The sequence below is a fragment of the Pteropus medius genome, unplaced genomic scaffold, assembly GCF_902729225.1.
Source record: "Pteropus medius unplaced genomic scaffold, Ma_sr-lr_union100, whole genome shotgun sequence".
NCBI lineage: Eukaryota > Metazoa > Chordata > Mammalia > Chiroptera > Pteropodidae > Pteropus > Pteropus medius.
The window spans coordinates 13064047-13086731 of NW_024346062.1; the positions used below are offsets into that span (position 1 = coordinate 13064047).

General features: G+C 33.6%; 1 protein-coding gene across 23 annotated transcripts in view; it reads right to left on the reverse strand.

Moving 5' to 3' along the window:
- Positions 1–22685, reverse strand: part of MCTP1 (multiple C2 and transmembrane domain containing 1) — a 447851-nt gene that overhangs the window by 130910 nt on the left and 294256 nt on the right. For 21 of the 23 annotated variants that reach the window (XM_039875102.1, XM_039875103.1, XM_039875110.1 and 18 more), the window contains 4 exons: positions 21443–21545; positions 21009–21110; positions 20554–20628; positions 18504–18623 (listed from right to left, as the gene is read on the reverse strand). In XM_039875102.1, the coding sequence (XP_039731036.1) occupies positions 18504–18623; positions 20554–20628; positions 21009–21110; positions 21443–21545 (400 nt within the window). The remainder of the gene's footprint in view (positions 1–18503; positions 18624–20553; positions 20629–21008; positions 21111–21442; positions 21546–22685) is intronic. The other 2 variants (XM_039875100.1, XM_039875111.1) reach the window with 1 other exon arrangement.

Sequence of the window (22685 nt, forward strand, 5' to 3'; positions counted from 1 at the left end):
AACTTGGATTCCTAATTAAAATAGGGCCTGGACACTTAGTGGGTGCAGCCAGTGCAAGGAAAGAATGAAGGAATGAAAGTAGATCAAAACTGGACATGTAGCCCTGTTAACAAAAAAGAGAATTACCCTTCTAAAATAAATCAAAAGCTATACTTTTAAATATTTTTCAATATTTTGAGTTTAAAAACATAATATATTATTTTCAACCCACGGATTAGAAATAAAAGTAAATTTTGGTATGAAACACATGCTCTGCAACTGTGAATTAGTACACTGTTATCAATGATTCCAATAAAACAGCTGAGAACAAAAAAAAAAGAAAATGATCTTTGCCATTTAAAGAATATATATGCGATGGTACTTTGTAGTATTTAAAAATAACAAATCAATAATAATGCTTTTTTTGGCTTTTAACTATTCTTAATAGAAACAAGATTAAGTGGTCTAAACTGTTAAAGGTTCTCAATTACTTAACAGCAATTGCTTCATTGCATGTGAGAGTACCTGACTTCAGAGGCACTTTCTTGTAATCTTTGCTCATAGGTACTAAAGCATTATTCTCCATTTTAGAAGACTTGTGGATTTCTCTTTTATCCGAAGGGTTGTATGGGAAACAAAACATTATTTTTCAGGCATGAGGCCTTAAGATTTTTAAGATTCCAGGTTATGCGCCCAACCATTTGGCTGTTTGCCACCTACATGGGGTCACAATGGAAAGTAAAGTCACCTCTGAACAATTTCATGAACTTCAAGACCAAAAAACTGCATAAATAATTTGTAGGCCACAGACCATCATCAAAGTCTGGAATTTATGCAAATAACATTGCTTACATTTAATAGATCTGTAATGCTGTAAGCTTTTCCAGCCTAAATAAATGAGTAAACGGAGAGCTTTTTATGGTGCAAGATTGCTACCTACAGGCCAAACTGCAGAATGACATATAAGACAATTGGGGAGGAAGGGAAAAAGGTAAACAATTTTTTATAACGGCTTGTAAGTTATTTGCTGACAAGTAGATAAAGCCAGGAGCATGTAAGATTGCATAATAAACTCTGGGATATGTATTGACAGTTTTCATTCTAAAATACTACAATCCAGTTTGAGAGTTTTCCATTATTTTCCACTTTTTTCTTTTGAGTGTTTTGTTACCTTCTGAAAAATGTAAATTGCTTTTCTGATGGGGAAAAAGTTCTCTTTTAATAATGTATTCTAATGCTGTGGAATGTACACTGATTCTGTACGTAGGTTCTATGTAACATTTATATTAATAATGTTGATTATTTTTAGTAGAACAATCAATTACAAAATTTGGAATTAGTTTCCGTGGTTTGAATAAATCTGGTCAGAGGCAGTGGTAGGGGAGGGGACTGTTTATATTATGTATACCCTGACTCTATATAGGTTTCAAAATTTATTTGTTCTAAAACTATCTATTTTCAATATTTAGAGTAATTTAAAGATTGTGTATATTTTAAACTGTATATCTTTGTTAAGAAAATATCAAATACGTTAGTTATAAACCTCAGATAATAGTTCATCTTACAATACAGCAATCTTATTTTTACTTGAAAAGAAGTATGAAATTCATACTGAATTCTCAATAATTTATACGGCAGCCAAAATTTTCTGAAATACAGAGAGTGATTTTAAAAATGCAGATCTTTAAAACGATAAGGCAAATTATTAGAAATGCATTTCCCCTCTCAACTATAAAGAAATTCCAACTCTAAAGAGAGGTTTCAAAACTGAATAATATATTATGGTTAAAACACATCAACAATCTGTCACACCATATGCACAAATAAACATATCCCACTATCACTGCGCATGCCATGAGGCAACGAAACATCTGAAAAGGTAGAGCAAATTCTTTCTTATAGTGTTATAGACCCTAAATGACATTGTCAACATTTTCTAAGATATGCATAAAGTTATCATTCTTTAACTCTGCTATTTATATAGTTCAAACATTTTGCTTGCCCATCTGATGAAGATGTTCCACACATCTTTAATTTTAAACAGAATTTAGAACATATTTAGGTGAGTAAGGAAAGAATACTATATTTATAAATGGATATTGATTTTGAATAATAAAATCTTATTTACAATGTATCATTGAACTATTTAGACATAATCTTAGGTGAGATTCAATTATGTGAAGAGTTCAAATATAACAAAATCATCGATGTAAAGGTGTTGCACTAGTAATATGCTAGTTTATTCTGATTTATAGCCAACTGTATATTGTTTAGCATTTCCCCCCAACTTAAAGTATGAATTTTAAACAATAAATATCATAGAATCTATAAATTTAAAAATGGAAGTGGTGAAGGCATTAACCTACTTTTTTCCTACTGTTAGAGTCTCCTGAAGAGCAAATGTTTTCTATATGGTGTTTAATTGTATATAATCATAATATAATTATGTAATGATTAAATGCTCCCTTTAATTTAAATTTAAATTTTATTTTATTTAAGTAGATAATCTCTTTTAGAAATAGTTTTCAATAATTAAATTGTTCAGGAGACATTTTAATAAAGATTGAGGGTGAACCATCTAATTTCTAAAAGCAGATTCACAACAAATTTTCTGTGAAATTAATATTTAATTCATTTAACAATATTCTTCCTCTTATATAGTTCTCAGTAGACTGGGTTGTTACTCGCCAACTGATTTATACTTTGTCAGTCAGTATAATTGTGAACAGAATCAGTGAAAATATTCAGGATGTGTGAGAGAATTGTTAAAGGGTAAGAAAAAGTTTTTAATATTGCCCTCTTAGGCAAAATAGATTTTAAAGGTCTTATTATCACTTACCTGGGGCAAATAAATTCATATGTAGTCCTAATTCTACCATAACATAATTATAAACCACGATAAATGGTAAGACTTTCTCTATTTGCACTTAAGAAGGTTTAAGAGACAAAATATAAAGCCGAATAGTAAAGATTATATCATGGTTGTTGGATACTTCTCCTAAGGCTATCTATGAAAATCACTTAAAATTATTGATCATAAAAAATAGTGTCATTATTCTATGGCATAAAAGTAATGCTCATAGGAAGGTAGCCTACTGCATTTGTGTACTGTTTAATGTGGATGGTTTATAGGAAAAATTACTCATGTTATTTTTTCTTAGCTCACAAAACTGTAGTTAACATTTTTTTATTTGTGTATTTTCATTATTCTCATGCTAAACATGAATGAATTCTAAAACTAAATTCACATTATCAATATGAATTGTAAACCCATCAGGTCTCTTTCTAGCAAGGGATGTTACTTTTATCTTTGTTACATTCTCTACAAAACTTACTGGTAACATACTTTCAGAAAATGCCAGCCAATAAAGTACACTAAAATAATTTTCTTTATAAAAGCACAGTGATCTTTGGCATCGTTCACTATTTTCAAAGCCATAAAAGAACAGATAACAAATATATGACTCACGAATTATCAATTATGAAAAATAATCTGGTTCAGAAAGCTGCACTAATGTAAAAAGATGAATCACTTGTCACAAACCAATAAAGGCTATTGTTTGTGAATCCAATATTTGATTTTATCATTTATGTTGGGCAACTTAAAATGATTTTTAAACCACATTAGTTTTGGAAAAAAAAATTGTTATAAAGGTGAACACAAGGGTTGGGGGGAGAAGAAACCAGATGTGTAATCTGTCATCTTCGAAACAATTTATATTCTTACATTGAGTCCCGCCTACAAATCTAAGTTGCAAAGACCTAGTCAGCAATGGTGGATGCATGAGAAAGGACCCTACCATGTTCCAGGGAACAGACAGTAGCGAGAATGGTAGCATGACTTTGATTCTCTTTCCTTTTGATATGCCATTCCGATGGCTGACCATTTGCAGCTATCATGCTTCATTATGCAGGGAAGTTCAACCCTTGTTTTTTTCCTTTTTTAAGCTAGTGTAGTTTGTTACACTTTTTATGAGGGTACCTGCTTTTGCTTATTTTGTATAACACAGAAAAGAGCATGTTGAGGCTACCAAGCTCAGAAAACCTTTATGACCAATTATCTTCCAGATTGTTTCATAGAACAAAGAGGTACTATTCACACCAACGAAGAAGAGCATCTGCGTGAGTGACGAGGGCCAGAAATTTCCTACGTGGTATTATCTGGGGGCTATTTTCATGCTCTACCTGCTCTCTGATATCCCAATTATAGCCTTTTATATCTGCTTGTGAAAAAGGGCATGGATGGCAAGGAAAATCAGAAATATTTTATCCACAAGGCCAGTGATCCAATGTGTAGATGTTATCTAGGGATGGCCCCATTCTCACCCCTAGATAACAGATTTGACCATCGGATAATACAGGGTGCAGGTGAATTTCAGTGGCATGAAATATGGCAGACACAGGCAAAGGGTAGCAGAGACCACAATGAACATGAACATGATGGGGAATAGTCCCGGGATAATGGTGTGTCCAGATGGGTATCTGGTGGGGAGACTGGAGGCTGGTGAAAGAAGAAGTGGGTTTAAAGGTAGAAAGATAGTCACATCCTAGAGACATTATTGCACAATGGGCTTTTACCATAGAAGACTTCTGTCCTCTACTCAGGGAAGAAACACTAGAAATTAGAAAAAGGGAGAGCCCAAGGGCCTACTTATCTATGCCAAAACACAGCAAGAAAAATTAAGTATTAAACCCTGGATCAACCTCTAACAGCTTATTTGAGGTGTGGGTCATGAATTTTGCTTGAAGTGGGGCTCGTGAATGTTTTTGGATATATTCCTACTTGGACTCTGTAAAGAGGTGAAAATGAGGTGGGGGACGAACATAATTGAGTAACTATTCAATTATGGCAACTGCTAGCTAATGAAGACCTATTACAACTAAGTTTTTAATATAAAATGTGCTAATTGACTAGGTTGGAGCTCAGAACAAGCATATGGCTAAGATGTTTGATTACCTAGTCTGGTTCCATGTCAGCGATCAACTATCACATGGTAAAAAATAAGTGTTTCTATGACAACTACTGAACTTGCTGACTAAGGAGTGGGTGACCAACTTGAGGGATGAGTTTCTCCAAATAATATATGATCCATTAATCCCCACACTGTGTGACCTGGAAGCTCATCAGCTGATGCATGTTTTTTCTTGTCCCTTACTCAAAATGTTCATCTTGCTCTCAGCCTTGGCAAAACTTGAATCAGACTCATAGGTGAAGAACATTGCATAGAATTTTTTTTTTTTAATTGGAAAGGGTATGTAAACCTATGAATCTAACCTTATAAAAACAAAACAAGTCAACATATTCCAACCAGCTCTGAGTCTGACATTCAACCTTATGAAGAGTGATTATAATAATTTCTGAAGTTTCTGGATAGGGCCAGCCTCTAAGTCAAAGAGAACCTGTATAGCAACTTTTAGGAGTTGGGTATTTCATCATCTTCAATTTTAGACAAAAACTTTCTTTTCCAATGTCATTCTAAACTAAAAATTCAAAACAGGTGTTTGATGCTCAGGCTGTAACCAAAATATTCCCCTTTATAACCTGCAACTCTGATAAGACTTCCCTCGGAAATATAATGGTTACATAGCCCTTGTATGGCTTTAACAAACCCCTATTTTCTTCTTTCTGCACCATACAATGTGCAGTCTATTTGCACCCATTCAGGACTAAATTACAGATAAAGTTACTGCAAATTTGTTTTCTCAAAAAAGCAGTCAGCCCTAATATCCCTCGAGTAATAAAAGCCTTGTCTTTCATTCAGAACTAGAACTGGCATAATTTTCTCTAAGAAACAAACTCTACTTCCTGCGACAATGGACCTGTTCTTAAAATTCTGAATGGGATACAGCTCAATTTGCAGGTGTTCAGGTATAAAGGTAAAAGGGCATTTGACCCCCCAACTGGCAATTGTTGCTGTGGTAGGTAACTTCAGTCTCCTAGTTATATCATTCTATTAGATAAGCTGCCAGAGTTTTCAGCTCTGAATTACAGAGGTAGGCTCAAGTGAATCAATAATTTATACAGATATATCTCATTCATTCTGATGGTAGAAAGATACATACTAACAGCCTGCTGCAGCCACGGAACAAAGCCAGAGAGACATTATTTAAAAAGAAAGAGAGGAAAAGGAACCCATTTATCTATGTGAGCAAAAACATTATGTAATAATGACCTAATGGCTTATTAATTTTACTTTTTAACTGTTTTAGCAAATACTGTGGTGAGATAAATAAGCTCTTTATGAATCTCAATAAGGTTGCTCTGACGAATGTTAAGCTAACATTTAAAACTTTCAGCTTGATTTTAAAATAGAATATTTTACATAGCAATGTAATACAAATCATTTGAAAAGATTCATGCATCTAAGAAGTTTACATTAACTAGCTTACTAAATCTCTCAAACATTTTATTACTGAATTTCAGTATAAAATTACCCTCTAAAGGATGAGAATCAAATATATTTAGGGACTGTATACTAAGAGTATTGTTAATATAGCCTTATGCTATTAATCATTACCTGGGGAAAATTACATAGGGTTTTATTCACTAATACTATGACACTTTTATTAACTCATAATCCCTGTGCTAACAGTGGTGCCTCAAACAAGTTATAATTAAGAGGTAGCAAATATTAAAAATGCCTTCTTCAAAATTCTTCAATCATGTTAAAGGAAATCTTTTAACACACGAGTTCCTCTAAAGGAAAGTAGTACCGAAAACTGTGTGGTTACAATGTATATTAATAATTAATAGCCCAGATGGCTTAAATAATACTTCCATAAGTTCCTGTTGTCTTGTCCTTAAGGATAAAGGAAATCGTGATTTAAAAACATGATAAAAAATATCTCCTAGCAACTTTAATTATAAACCATGACTGTTTCTTGACAGATCTGGAAATTTATTTTAGGATAAGATGTATTAGAAGTTGGTCCTTTGTCCATTTTACCTCTTTCAGACTTGTGTCCAGCTTGGACACATGAACCAATAGCATTCAGACTTGGTATAGGAAGACTGTGTGCAATGTTAATTAGGGCAATAGATCTAATGAGAAGGGGATAGCAATTAGAGGTAATACTTAGGTACCATATTTTCCTCCACGTAGAGAAATTATATTTTCCCTTCTTTTCCAAGAAAACCCCTTGGGAAATAGGGCAGGTGATAAAAGTCTGGAAAAAAAAAAAAAAGTACATGCAGGAGAGAAAAAGAATAAGAGCAAGGAGAGAGAGAGAGAGAGACTAACAAACACTGTGGTCTCTACCTAAAGTCCTTAAGCCTTTTTTTATGCAATACTCTGGGGCTGCCTGCTGTAACCAGTTAACATTTCTGGCCAAGAAAATATTACTAGTTTCTTAAAAGTAGAGAGAGGAAGGAGAAATAATGGAGTGCCCCATTTCTGACAGTCAAGAGGGAGAGGAGAGAAATGTTCCCACACTGATCTCATTAAGATGACGAGAATAATGAGTGTGAATCTTATGTATGAATCTCATAGTAGATAGAGGAGAGCGTAAATGTATCCCACATTTTCCCTTTTATGACACCTGATATACTACATTTATTCTCAGCTTCATCTGATACTACTGTTGGGGGTTTCCGTTACAATATTACAGCTTTAACTTTAAGTTTTGCCGCTGAAGTCATCTGAGTCAGTCATTCAACACAGTTTTATTGAGTGTGCATGAAAACGGGGAAGATCTGTTAATGGCAACTGAAATGCATCTCAAGCAGAACAGCCTGAATTTATTTCCTGTCACTGGTTCTAGTAATGGATTAGAAATACTGACAAATAGCATTTTTCAGTTTACAATCTATTTTATTTCCTAGTTTCTTAAACTTAGGTTAAACATTCCAATCAATTAGAAATAGACCCAGGTATTATTAACTATGTCTCCACTGTATTTTTGGAGGAAGAATCATGCATTTTCAGCAAACACTGATGGGATAGTTTTTCTTGTGATTTATCTCTCTTTCTTAGGTCAAATATAGAATATTTTTAAATAATAATTTTAAGCTAAATAATTTTTCAAGGTTGATACAAATTTGGAAAAGACCACATAGCTCTCAGGAACAAAAACCTGTGTTATGATCACAGACATCATTCAAGCCTAAATGGTCCACAAGCTCTCATGCTTAAGGACTTCAAAGCATTTCATATAGATGATTTAACTTAGCTTTCTTCACTTCAGTAACTCCAATCAAAATAAACTGGTGCACCACATTTATAGTAAACTATACCTCACATAATTTATGCAACGAAGTGGACAACACCCAACAAATTCTACTAGTATCTCAAAACATGCTGAAGTTAGTATTATTTCAGTACTTCCACCATTTTGTAAAGGAATATACTATTCTATTATATTGCTTAATTGTAAGCTAGAAAAATTTTGATCTATATGATTTTAAAAGAAATTTAGAATGAGAGCAATACATTGAAGGTGGATCACCAGCTTTTCTAAATAATTCAGAATACATACACTTTTTTCCTTGGCATTTATTTAGTCTAATGGAAATTTAGGCCATGGGTAAGTTCATCTTAGCTACCATTAAATCAATATGGATCAATATAGATGGTTTAAACTGTTTAAGCAACTCTGAAAATATATGTTTGAAATCTGGGAAATATATTCTTAATGAGTCTACATTTACTTTGGGGAATAAGTAATTTATACTTAGAGGCCAAATGACATTTCTTTACTTGTCTAAAGTGTAGCTCCCTTAAACACACAGTGAACTCTTTTAAGAGTTCTTTATACCACACACACATCTCTGCACAGTGTTTTGGGGAGCTATAGTGTGATATGACCTCAACTAACAGCATAGTTCATCAAAATAGAAGATATACACATTACTTAAACCACAGGAATAATACTAAGCCAAGTGAGCACAGATTTAATATTTCAAGTAGGTGATTCCAGCCCTCCCAGATCAACACATTCCTTAAAAGGAAATATCAACGATCAGGGTCCAATTTTACGTTCTAAAAACTTTACAGAACAATGTCAGATACTTAGTTTCTCCTAATTAAGGACAACTTGACTTATAAACTTCAGGATTTAGAGATCGATGTCTTCCTGTTTCTCTGTTTCTTTCTCTCTCTGCCTTTCTTATCTTCTCAATGCTGCTGTCTTCGAAGCATCCATTACCAGCAAGTGGGGGAGACGGAGAGCTGGTATCTCGGTAAGTCTACTGTTAGCATTTTAATTCCCTCTACTGTAAGATGATCCCTAAGTTCCCTTCCAACTGTAGCATTTTATGACTTTATCTGTACCCTTTGGAGTCCACACAATCTCCACCTTTGCATGCCCCATGCCTTTGCCATTAGGGAGATGCTCTATCCTGAAGGTGAGGCTGGAATAGATGTGTTCCTGGCATCCTGAGCACTCAGTCATGATTCCACTGAATCTACTTCCCACACATAACGTTACTATTCTACAACTAGTATTCGATGAAAGTCTCGACAGGCTTTATGAGTGGTTCTACGTCATTACCTATGACAGTGCTACTATGGGGAAATGTGTTCCAAGGTCTAAGCAATGGTCTTACAAAACAGATTTTTACATCTTGTTTAAAGGTTGGGAGCCTATATGAAAAAGATTTAGTTTTAACTACACATCAACTGAGATTTAGGAATTAAAAATAAAAATGTGGTAGAAGGCTCATAGTCTGAGAATTTAAAAAATGAAGGAAACAGTGCACACCCAGACAAACTAGTAGACCATAGGTTTAAAGTTCTCTTTTATAAATATCAGCTTCCTGGTTGAAGGATGCAATAGGCTCTTGCAATAGAAGAACCAAATTCTATTTAAAATAATTTAAACAAAACCATATAAGTTTTCAGTACTGCTGCCTAACTAGAAAAAGTGAACTCAGCAATTTGAACTTCTATGTTTATGAATTAATTTTCTCTGAGTAGCAGCTATCACTTTATTAATATCACTTCAAAAATGTAACACCTCTTTTATACAACCTTAGTATACCAATTTGTAGATAATTAATGGACTCATTTAAACCTTGGTAATCTATTATTTTAAATTAAATCCAAAAGATTTCTCTAATTGACTAGGGGAAATACTATTTAATTCACTAACATTTTATGACAAAATGGGATGCTATGTTCTTGCTTCAAACATGTAAGCATTGCCTGAAGTCCACTTGGCAGGAACTGCGTAGGATGCTAACTACGGAAAATACAGCAGAATTACTTGTATATAGCTAAGTGGGATATAAAACATCATTTATTTATGTAGTATTGATAAATTACAATAGCAGAAGTTTTTTGATTCCTGTGAGAGAACTGGGGGACTTGCCATGCAGAACAGCCAGTAGAACATGTATCTCATTGTTTCAAGTGACTTTCCTATTCCACGACCTTTTTTTCCCTGCCCTTCCAATGAAGATCTAATAGATAATCGAGCTTAATGAAGTATGCTTTTATATCTCTGACATAATGATATTCATTTAAGAATATAAAGATTATCTATTAGTCATAAATATAGTGCAAAGTATGGACAAAACCCATCAAACCCTCATAATGAGAGAGGTTATATTACTTAGGCCAGAATCGATGCTCACCCCACTTCTCCATTTCAGTGAAGCACAACAATGCACCCTTAGAATTGTTGTAGAGAAGAAAATTCTTACATAGGTTTTCATAAGGGGAAGATTCAATTCTTCTATCTCTACAAAGCCAAACAAAATTTTCTTTTAATTGGACTCCAATTTAATTGGAGTTAATGATTTTGTACAGAGATTACAAATTCTTATTCTCCAGACTGATTATCTACTGGGATAATTTGCACTGTAGGCGAACTACAAAAAATCCAAACTAGACTCTAACACTAAGAGCATGAAAGTAAACGTAGTTAAACTCACATTAAACTTCATATAAAGCATGCATTCTCAACAGGAGCCATACGGCACCTAAGGGAGCAAAATCTGGTTCTTTAAGCAAAAAAAAAAATTACATATCACAATGATTTGTGGTCCTCCGAAACTCACTACTCCCTGACAAAATTGTATTCCTTAGTATTTAATATCACTCATAAAATTAAACGAAATTCTTCTCCTTAGGGAGTGAATATGGAAATGAGAGTTGAGAAACATTGTTTAACCAATGTACTGTATACCTGAAACTAATAAAATAAAATTAAAAAAAAGAAAAAAAGACAAGTTTTATCTCTAAAATTTTTTATTCCATACTTAAAATCAAGGCTGACTTTCATTTTTATCCAAATATCTGTTGACGCTTTGATATAATTTCCATCTTTTCTTGCTTCTTAGCTTTTCTCTAATTTTCTCTTCATTACTTTCCTTTGAGCCAGTAGCTGATGACTGGTGCGAACACGAGTAAATGGTCACTCTTTCATCTTTACTCTGTTACTGATCTTTAATGTTACCACTTGCTGAGTGTTGGACCTCTGTCATCACAGCAAAGTAGAAGATGCAATGCAGAGTCATAATGCACAGACCAAATGTGGCAGGACTGACTATTGTGTCTGTATTCAATTCTGACTATCATGTTAAAATGTAGTAAAATGGCAAACAAAGGGTAATGAAAAACAGGAACAACCTCCTTAGCAACATTTCAGGTTAGCTTCTCACTGGGTAAATTAACTGTAATATATTCATAATTCTAAAGTATATCTTCATAACTGGCCCAATAGAAAAAAAGGACAACAGAAAGCATGCTACTCCTATTTCTTAATATTTACTGATACAAAGGGCATGAAAATATGTAGAAAGTAAACTTACTGACTAAAGGATATTAATGACTGCACTTCCGTTATAATTTACAATCTTTCAGAAGAGTTATTATCCTTACTCTTCAAAATTTTACTAAAATAAGTTATATAATTATCTTATTCATTTAAACATTTTTCTTTGCAGAACACTTTATATAATATTTTGCAATGGAACATGGCTTGCTTTTTTGTTCCGAATTCATGTTCCTAACAATTTAAATTAAAGCTGGAAGGTAAAAAATTCATCAGAAGTCAAGAACACTGGTTTAGGAATCTGGAAACAGAGTGGGACCCCTCTGATTTCAATATTTTATAATTTTTGATGCTCAATCAACTCTGTTGAAAAATCTGGACTATGTAACCTAGTTTTTAAAGGTCTCATGAAGGTTTTGAGGTTGAAACCACCTGGTAAGTAATGCAAAGAGGCTGCTTGAGGTAAAGTGGGACAGCAGCCATACAGCAAGAAGGGGACTACACTGAAGCATTGCTTTTCCCCCACCCCACGCCAACTTTCACTGCACATACCATTAAGGTTCGTGAAAAGGCTAATTCCTATATTCAATACGGTATCATAATACTTTTGATAATATTTGTGGTTTATGTTTAATTGTAATATAGCACAACAGCACTACACCTGAGAAAAGGTGAAATGATTTTATTCTCCCCAAATCACTCACAGAAGAAAATATCCCCACATTAAAGCACCTTACTAGTTCCTATTTTAGAAGACAAAGGAAGGAGAGTAGAGATAATAGAACATGTGATATGCTATAAGAATTAAATTCTTCTTATTATAAATATGAAATAAAATTTAATAGGAATAAGCTTTTCCGAGAGTAGTAGACTCTGTGGCTTATGTGATTATCTCCCTCCAAAGACCAGGAGGCCCTTTTGCTGCCATCTATTAAAATAAACAAAAAAAGGGCACTGGCAGCATTTAAGGAGAACTAAGCACTGATTTGAGAAAGTGCTGTGTTTGTATATGTATCAGCTATAGGAACAAAACAAAAAGACTATACATTTACGTAGACCTACAAACTGAACTACAGCATCACTCCTCGAGAAGAATTAGAGACATCTAGTCCAAATGCTTTGTTCGATTAATATCTGATTTGCTACCTGTCCTAAGATTCAGGGTTGATTTTAGCTAATTGTGATGAATTCTAAAACTCAATTCACTTCTAAATTGTGGTCTTTAATGCAATTGTAAGAATTTATATGCAATGCTTTATGAAAGGCACCACTTAAGAAAACCTAATTTTTCATAGGTCAATGTTTGAAAAAATTATTCTTCCTTGGAATTCAGATAAATCTGGGGGGAAATGTATATTTTGAGTATCAACTTGAAGTGTCAGTATGTCCATATGAATTGAGCACACATCTATTTACCGAAAAGAAAATCGTAGTACTACAATCTTCTATGTATCAATAATCTGTGACTTTGTAAAATGAATTTTAGGCAACTTTGGAGGTATACAATCTTCTAAATCAATGAAATTCCAAAGAGGCTTTCTCCTTTCCTCGCGTATTTACAAAGGAAAAATTTAATGTACTTTTAAAATTTGTATAAGTTAAATTGAAAGTATTGTTTAGTAAACTTAGTATATGTTTTTATCAGAGGAAAGCATAAATGAAGGAGGATGGGTAGAAGGGTTTTGAAGTTTAGATTTATATAATTTTAGGAAAAATCAAGAATATAGGGGCAGGACCATCAGTTATAAATCATTTTGTTTTAGTACTTGTTTCTTTGATTTTGGGGAGTCCTTCTGTTTTGCTGTTGTAGGGAAAGTAACAAAAATTACCTCTGGAACATTTCCAGTTTTTCTGCTTCCATTAAAATGAAATTGTAGCAACAACAATAAAAAGCTTCAATAAAAGTCATTTAAAAATTGCCATGGACTCGAAGCATAATTTTGTTGGTGTGGTATTACTGCTATCTCTGAAATTTTTAAAATAGAAATTTCTGTTAGAAACTTAAAGTTACATTCCATATGTGGTACAAGCACCCTATATTGTTCCGTAATATGAAGGCAAAGACTTGAACTGTAGGTGAAGTAGACATGCTTTTGTTTTTGCATTGATATTTCTCCTTACGCAATGTTCCCTATTCATTCCTTGAACACGAAGGCCACTTAAAATGTCCTTATTGTTTATAATAACTTTTAGAAAAACCCATATGCTGTTTTATAGCAGCCGGCTTTCTACCCAGGAAGTACTTGATAAGGTATCCTCCAGAGCCTATTGTCTTCAGATCATTGTCTACCCCATCGCCTCTGCAAGTTCAGTTCTGCCTCCCTCGCCTGTGCTTCCTCCATTTTTTAAAAAATCATTTGGCTACACAGAGCTGCCTCATGTCATTCTTTGCATACATCATCTCTGTTTTTCTCTTCTCCTGCATAATGCCCAGCTTTTCTGAGAGTAGCTGTTGTCCCGAGTGTGATCCTTTAGTAAAATGGGGACTGAATGAAGGTGGAGCACAAATTATCTGGAAGCAAAGAAAAACCAGCCATTTGAAAGGACCCAGAAAGGAACAAGTAATGAACCAGAGTGGCTTCGATGAATTGCTGTAGAGGGAATTCTCAGTTTTGACAGACACAAAAGGAACACATGGATACCAAGGAAAACCTAAGGAGAGAATCTCAGTTGGAAGTCTGCCTCATAGGCTGGTCAGGATAGAGGGTTGAAGCCAGAAGCCCTTCCGATATGAACAAAAACAAATGCATTTTATGAGTAACGGTTAAACATTTAAACATGCCACTTTGGAACACAAGGTACTTTTGAGAAGTCGACATCCCTTCATAATTCATGTTCATTGTTCCTCTAAGTAAAATATGTGTCTCTCTGTAGTTATTCTGTTAGGAATTGTACTTTAAAGGCAAGAGGACATTTTTGATAATGCACATCTTAAACTTTTCATTAAACTACCAAATTTAAATTCTACCTTTTTGTGCACTCTGACATTTTTGTCTGGCATTTTCATTAATTTTGCGACATACATAAATGTAGCTGAAATGTTAACTGATCAATACTTTGTCTCTCTCATGTAGCACTAGCACTCCGTTCCCTAAGGACCACACAGCAGAACAGGAATTAAATGTGTAAAATATCAAATGTTAATGTTAAACACAGCGGCACTTACTGTATAACGACAGAAAAGGCTAAAACAATTCCAAATGGACAGATGGTACCACAAATTATCTACAATCACATTTAAAGATTAAAGTTTGTCCTGTAAAATAATTCTTTGATGCACACTGAAGTGTGTCCTTTTACTGATAGCTCAGTTGTCCAATTATTTTTGTGCTCATTACAGTGAGAAATGACAGTACTGAAAAGAAAGAAAGAATGTGCACTCTTTTTTCCCCCATGTTGCACCCACTGACATCCATGAGAACACAAATGTCTGGTCAAGAGCCTGATGAAAATTAGGCCCAATTTATGAGACATTTCCACGTCTACAAAAGATGATTCCAAAAGACAAGCAATGCCTTCTGCACCACATACGTCTGTTCGCTCTCAGGCATACAATATTCACAGTAAAATTTAAAAACCTAATTCACAGCACATGAAAACAAGGACATTCCCAGGAATATGTTTGCTTACATTTTATCCATCACCATCCTGGCTGATTTCAGCTTCTAATATCGTCAGCCAGCTTTGAATCTTCCCCACAGCACACAGGTATAGTGCTAAAGAGGCCAGAGCAGCCCTAACTCTGCATTTCTTGTTCTTTCCATTTTATCTGACATTGGGACAACAAAATTATTGGGTTTTTTTTTTTCATTTTGATTTCATCATTCTACATGTATTTTTGGATAGTAAATTAGAAAAGAAGTAAAACAGAACAGAAAAAGGGCACTTAAACATTATAAAGTTTACTGATCTGGGCCTAAAACCAAGCCACATAATGGTACAAATGCACATGCTCCACGAGGCAGCTGCATTTATGAAAAAGTGGGCCAAGTGTAACCAACATTATAATAATAGACCCATGATCCATCAACAGGGGATGATGGGAACAATATGCTTGTAACAATGGGGTGCTACTCATACTCTTCTCCTAATGGAAAGTTCTTTTCAATAAACTGGCCTAAAAAGGCTCTGGTTATGCAATGAGATCTTTAAAACACTTCATTTTTAAATACCCACACCATTTAATATTTACAAGATAAATAAAAACCTTACAACAGTTTTTTTTTTTTTCGGAATTGTTATGATATTAAGATTACAGGGTACATATTTAAAAGCTCTTTTAGAAAGGAAATAATATCTGCTGTGTGGCTGTAGCCAAGGTGCTTAACTTTCTGTGCCTTCGTTTTTTTCTTTGTATATTGGAAAATAATAGTATCGACCTCATAATAAGGTTGTTGGGAATATTAAATTCATTAATGCGTGAAAAGCCCTTTCATTCATTAGTGCCTGAGAAACACTTCCCTGGCAAACAAATGCTTAATATATATTAGTTGTTGTTATTATTAAATAAAGATATTTTTGTATCAGAATTTACTCTGAGGTTTAAATAGATTATTGGTAGAAGATTATGAAATAATTTAGAATGGAAATGAAACATCTAGGGAAAATTGCTACAACAGCATTAATCTATGTCCATCATCATTTAATAACTAGCTTTATTAGAGCAAACCCTTATTTATCTGGCATCATTAAATAGTTTCTCCACATTAAAAAAATTCAGATTGATTGACTGGTTCATTCATTGGTCTATTGATTTAGATAGCCATTTATATTAGAAGCCTACTAAGGGCCAGATACTCTGTAGGTAATATTGGAATACAAGTGAAAAAGGTAGGGTTTGCATTCTTGTGGAACTCTCAGTTCGGGTCTAGGTAAGTGAAGTTTGGCTTTGTCATTCAGTTTCATCACGTTCAATAGTATGTAATTTGGTACTTTTTTTTTTTTTCAGCGAAACAGTTAATTATTGTTTCTTCTCAAAAGTACTCTTAATGTATGTTTACATATTAGTTTGTGGCCTGTTTTTCACCGTCAGTGTCTCCCTTTTCATATCTTTATTGTGACCTCCCTCCCTTTTCTGCAAGCATCTTGCATTCAGGTTGTTTCACGGGACTGACTCTGACAGAAGCTGACCATCAGCTAAGAGAGATATTACATTTCTTACCCAGTGAACTTTAACTCTCTTACAGTGAAATCACTCAAGTATTATCATGTACATGTACCTACGCTTCTCAGAATTTTGGTGCCTGTTTTTTTGTTTTGTTTTGTTTTGTTTTAATTAGAAGGAAATTTTGAACAAAGTCTACCATCTTGAATTCACTTTACATGAGTGACATCTAGAAGCCAGATGAACTTTATAAAGACTTACACAACACAAATAACACTAAAACATTAAAAATGAATGTTCCTGAACAAATGACATAATTATATAGATTTCTCTCTTTTCAAATTTCACAAACAGCTATGGGAGATGACTTTGGAAGAAATGATTCAAAGACAGCAGCATTACCTTTTTGGTAGAATATCATTGTGTCTGTCATAAAGCCCCATGGAACTTAGAAGTAATGGAATAAAATATACAAAGAAACTCAAAATCAATTTTTCCTCATTAACATCAAAGTGTCTCTATGATAGTAAAAAATCATAATAAAGTTTGCTTAACAGTACCCCAATGTATTTATTATGTGAAAGAACTAAATAAAAGAATATTAAAAGAGGCAGATTTTCTTTTCTAAAACTTAATGATGATGACAATCGCTTTCTTTAAGGAGATAACGGCATGTCTATGGGAAGCAGGCTGCCTAACTTTCTGGTAACTTACAACACAAAGGGACATACACATTCTTTGTTCCATGTGCTCAAACATTAATGAAAGTCCCATACAAGGCATGAGAGGAGGACAGAGCTCAAAGTACTAAACAGATGTGCGTATACTCATTTGAATAGAAATACTAAAATGTTGATTTGCTACTGTAATTAAGCCCTTCTTGTAAGCCCCCAAAATAAAGCCACCTTCTACTATAAAAGCATAAGGCAATCATATTCTAACAAATATGACAATAAAATAAAGGATTTCAAAAGAAGGATTCCACTTAAACTTCAAAATGAAATCTTGAATAAGCAAAAATAGTGTGAAAGCAGAAAATTCCAGCTGAAGCTCAGAGGAAAGTATTATTTCGGATTTTCTAGCTTTGCAAGTTGGTCTCCTCAGCAGTTTTTAAATAACCAAAGTAAAAGGGTACACGATGAACATTGTCAGAAGACTATTTGGATCTATCAAATTCTCACTTGTGCCTTTTTTAAAAACTGGAAATCTCAGAAATAATAAAATGCCTCTTAAATAGGTCACATCCACTTCCAATTGATTCATATATTAAACTATTACCAGCTAGCATTCTACTGCCAATGATTTTCATATTTTGAAAATTGTATAGAATGAATAAAACTAAAATAAGGATGGTCAAGATTATTAATTTTTTTTAACACTAAAGACTTCTCTTGGCTCTGCTATTGGGATTTGGGATTATGCAATATACAAAATTTTACTTTTTAACTGTCACTTGAGAAAATTATACATTGGCGAAGATGTCTTGCATTCCGGAAGTCTGGTAGGGTGGGGGGTGGATGTATTCTTAGACTCAGACCTTGAACAATCCATCAGGTTCCTGCCCACGGCAAATCTGTCCAGTCAAGTCTTAAAATAGGAGTTTTAAAATGGCCACATCAACATAACTGTTACTATAGCCACAGAAACACGCAGCTATGATTACTGAATTTAATGAATAACAATAAGTAATACAGTATGATCATACCACAAAGGCAGCAAGGCTCCTTGGGGGCGAGTCCCAATCAAAGCAACTGTTAACGTAGTATGCAGCATTTACGAGCACCATGACACAACGCTTAGTCCTGATAAAGTTTCTTAGTAGCAGCTGAAAGGAAGATAAAATATTATTAGAATTTGCAGGACTAAGAGCCATCAGATATGCTACAAAATTCTTCAAGCTTAGTGTGATTTTAAAAGGATTCAGAAAGTTAATAAAGTTGTAAGAATATACCAAGCAATTTGGTTCACAAGTTAAAGGGAAAGAAGTATCTCTGGAGAAACTGGATTATAAGAGCAATTTCTTAGCTAAATATATTTTCTTAAATAACATTATCAGGTAAGTTGGGCTATCTTTGTTCAAAAGAAAAAAAATCTCCAAAGGATTAAAAACTTTTTTTCTATCTACATATTATGAACCTTAAATATATTTTTTAACTCAAATATTATTGAGGTTTTAAAATGCTTTAATTTCAAGATATTTTAAAGTGAAATAGATAATTTAGAATGTTTTTAGAAAAACCTGTCAAGCGTTGCTTTATTATAGAAAACATTCTTTTTCACTATTTTAGTAGGATTCTCCCTTTCTTACTATCACTTTTCTCATTCTCTCTTTCCCTCTCCTTCTCTATCTCTCTTTCCAACAATAAATTTAACCTACATTTTTTCCTTATTTTTTCATAATTTTGAAATTAGGAAAAAATATATAGTAACCAAATACTTTACAAAATTTTTTACTAAAACTTGCATATGAGAATTGATATAATTTAAACTTAAAATTTAAAACTAAGACATGAATACAGCTATAAAAATAGCACATGTACTAGATGATGGTTCAAAAACTTACCTACAGCTATGTAATAATTAAAATAATAGGTCTGCAGGTAAATATTTTGTTACTTCCAAATATACTTCAATGTTGATCTGATATTTTAAAGAAGTAGCTATGTAAAGTTTACTAAGGTTGTTTGAAAAAAATACATACGTTGTAAATGTAGATACAAGTACATGTATACCAGTTTAAATAAGTCGTTAAAATTGAAATTCCTTTCAGGAAAAGTTAAGAGTCTCCCTGTATGTTTTCTTTCTTGACCCCTGATCACTCCCTTTAAGAACTACTTTGATTACTTTTTCTTTAATTGTGGAAAAATGTAATCTGTATTTCTATTTAGATATTGCATTTGTAACTCACATACTATCTTTAAACAACCAAAGATCCCACTGTTTATAGTGAATTGATTGGATTAAAAATAAAAAGATTTTTAGTCTTCTAATAGCCCAGAAAATTATTAGATATTTTAGTATACACACACGAGTTCTATAAACTTAATAATCATAACAAATACATTTCATTTTAGCTGTGTTAATTAGAAGTAAACATTTTAAAAGGAGTAGCTTAGTACTCTTAACTTGATTTAAACCTAATTTAAAACTACAAGTCTAATTACAAGATATCAAGCCTAATTTAAAATTCCTTCATGACAGAAAAATCAGAGTTCCTGATTTTCTATTTTCTTAGCTAAAAATGCCAATAAAAGTTCACTTCTCAAAGATCATCGTCAAAATTTAATTAAGGTTTCCCTTAAAAGATGGAGCCCCCTCTCTTGTGGATTAGAGGGAAGAGCTTTATGCTGGGCTCGCTTTACACACACCTGCATCATACCTGTGGGTGGTCTGGACATATATTTGAACCTCAGGTTTTGGTGTTCTCATTTACACATTCCATGGCAATCAAATTGTATTTTATGTTCAAATGATCACTCTTTTGCTAATGCATGAATACATATCCATTCTCTGCAGCCTCTACAGTATCCCCTTTCTTTTCTGACCACCCCCATCCAATTTAATAGTTTGGTATTGTCCTTGTTTGATCATTTAAGGAAAGGAAGGGAAGAGAGAAAAAGAAAGAAAAAAAGAAAAAGCCATTTTACACAAGTAGACCCCCCTCCACGCCTCGAAAGTTTATTTGAATTTAAGTAGATGTTTTACAGATATAATCAGGTCTTCCCAGAGGGAGTAATTTTTCCTTGCTTTTTTACCTGTTTAGAGAGTCTGTTTTCCTCTTCAATGTACTTCTGTTCTTTGGGTATTAATGTTCGTAAGCTGGCTTTCACCTATACATCAACATATGTGTCTGTTATGGATTAATATATTACAAATGTTTACAAGTTTTTCATGCAGTTCAATTTGCAATAATTTCTAAAGTTTCAAAGTCCTGGCTGCTGTGCTCATAAAATATAAATGTATACAGTTGCACATGCATGCGCTTCCATTTCTTAAGCAGGCAGACAGCGGCCGGAGCACAGCCGCAGCGGCAGCCGCCAGCTATAACAGAAAGTGTGGGTGTGCCAGGCAGTGGCAGAAGCGTATTCTCCAGGATACATCAAGGTTTAGAGAAAATGAGGAATGACAGAAATTCTCTACAAATCAGGAACAAAAGCTTTCATGAAACTGAACTCTTTAGCAGTACAAAAAAGCCAAAGTTAAGACTTACAGCATTAAAAATCACATCTATTTCAAGATAGATGACCCCCTTTGTTGGCCCTGTCAGCTGCTTGTTTTTCAAGACGTAGGCTTTCTGTTCACCATTTTGAATCTGCGGGAAAAGGACATGACAGCCGTCTGTCTCGCGGTCTCCACTGAATACACTCCCTCAGTGACCTTTGACCCCCAGCTGCTGAAACTGACAGAGAACCCAAAACAACTGTGGCAATTCTGACAAGTACCTGTTCATTACCAGGATCAAGTCTGTCAGGAAAAATTAACTATCATGGGATTCAACATGGCCGTGAATTGAGTATGTTAAAATTTTTAGTGTTCTTATTACAGACCTTGGTTGAGAAATGACAGATATAGAGCTGAGGGTTTTTTTTTTTTTTCCTTGAGCAAAAGCAACACAGAGCAGTGTGTCAGGTGAATAAAACTTACAGACAGCAATGGTATAGCAACTTTGCCCAGAAAGTCAGCACTTCGATCTCGATCTTCATCATAAACTGTCACTTCAAGAACTGAATGGATATCTTTAATGTTGCTGCATAATAAGCATACGTAAGGGAAAAAAAAAGACTTCATCAGTGGGGAACAAGAACAAAAATGTTTTTGAAAATTTGGATAGCTCCACTGATTTTGTGTGTATGAGTTTTTATGTATGCTATTTGCATATACACATATACAAGGTAGCTTCGTATCTGACAGTATTTCCCACAGTTCACCTTAGTAGACCACAGTGATGGTTCCATAACTGGAACTTTAAATGCTATCATAATTTCAAGTTATAATTTTTTAATCAAATATAATTTTCCATCTGGATGGACACAGAAGTTATTGTAAAAACAAAACAAAACAAAACAAAACACCAAAGTGGCACTGATGTTTTTAGACTTTTCCTTCTTCTCATTATCACAAAAATTCCTATCTTCCTATTACCCCAAATAAAACATCATCGGGTTTGATATCAGCAAGAGTCATGTTATATTTAATATATTTTTTCTTTTTTATTATAATAGGACATCTCCTTTTTGCTTACAGCTCCCATGAAAACATTGACTTATTTCTTTCTGGTTTTTAGTAAAAATTAACTAAAACAGAAAACAGAACAGAGAAAATGTAACATTGATAGCTACTGTACCACCCTAGGATTTAGAAATTAAGTAGTGTTCCATTATGTTCCAAAGACAACATATGTTAATAAACAACTGTGCAAGCTCTTCATATTTTTGTTTCTGGAAAAATAAACCCCAATTGTTGAAAGGATTTATTCTTTGATCAAACTGTTTACCAAGAAAACATGAATTAAGAGGAGACAAAAAAAATGAATATATCCATTACTGAAAGGCTGCATCCACATGTGAGAAGAGGATTTATCAGGGCACAATCAATTAATGGCTTTGATAATAATCAAACCTATTCATTCAATTATGCATTCCAGAGAAAAACACTCTCCACAACCTTCTTAGGAGTGCAAGTCTCCTGACCAGGCTTTCATCTCTTATAAAAATGTGGAATTCCTTAAAGATAAATTGGTCAGATAATTAAATCTGATTAGTTACTGGCTCTTAAGTAGAGACATTATAAGAAATTAATGAGGAATTTAGCAGTTTTCATACATACACAAAAAAACTATGTTAGAAAACTTTTAAGAATCACTTCTGTTTGGAGTTTTCTTTTGTTC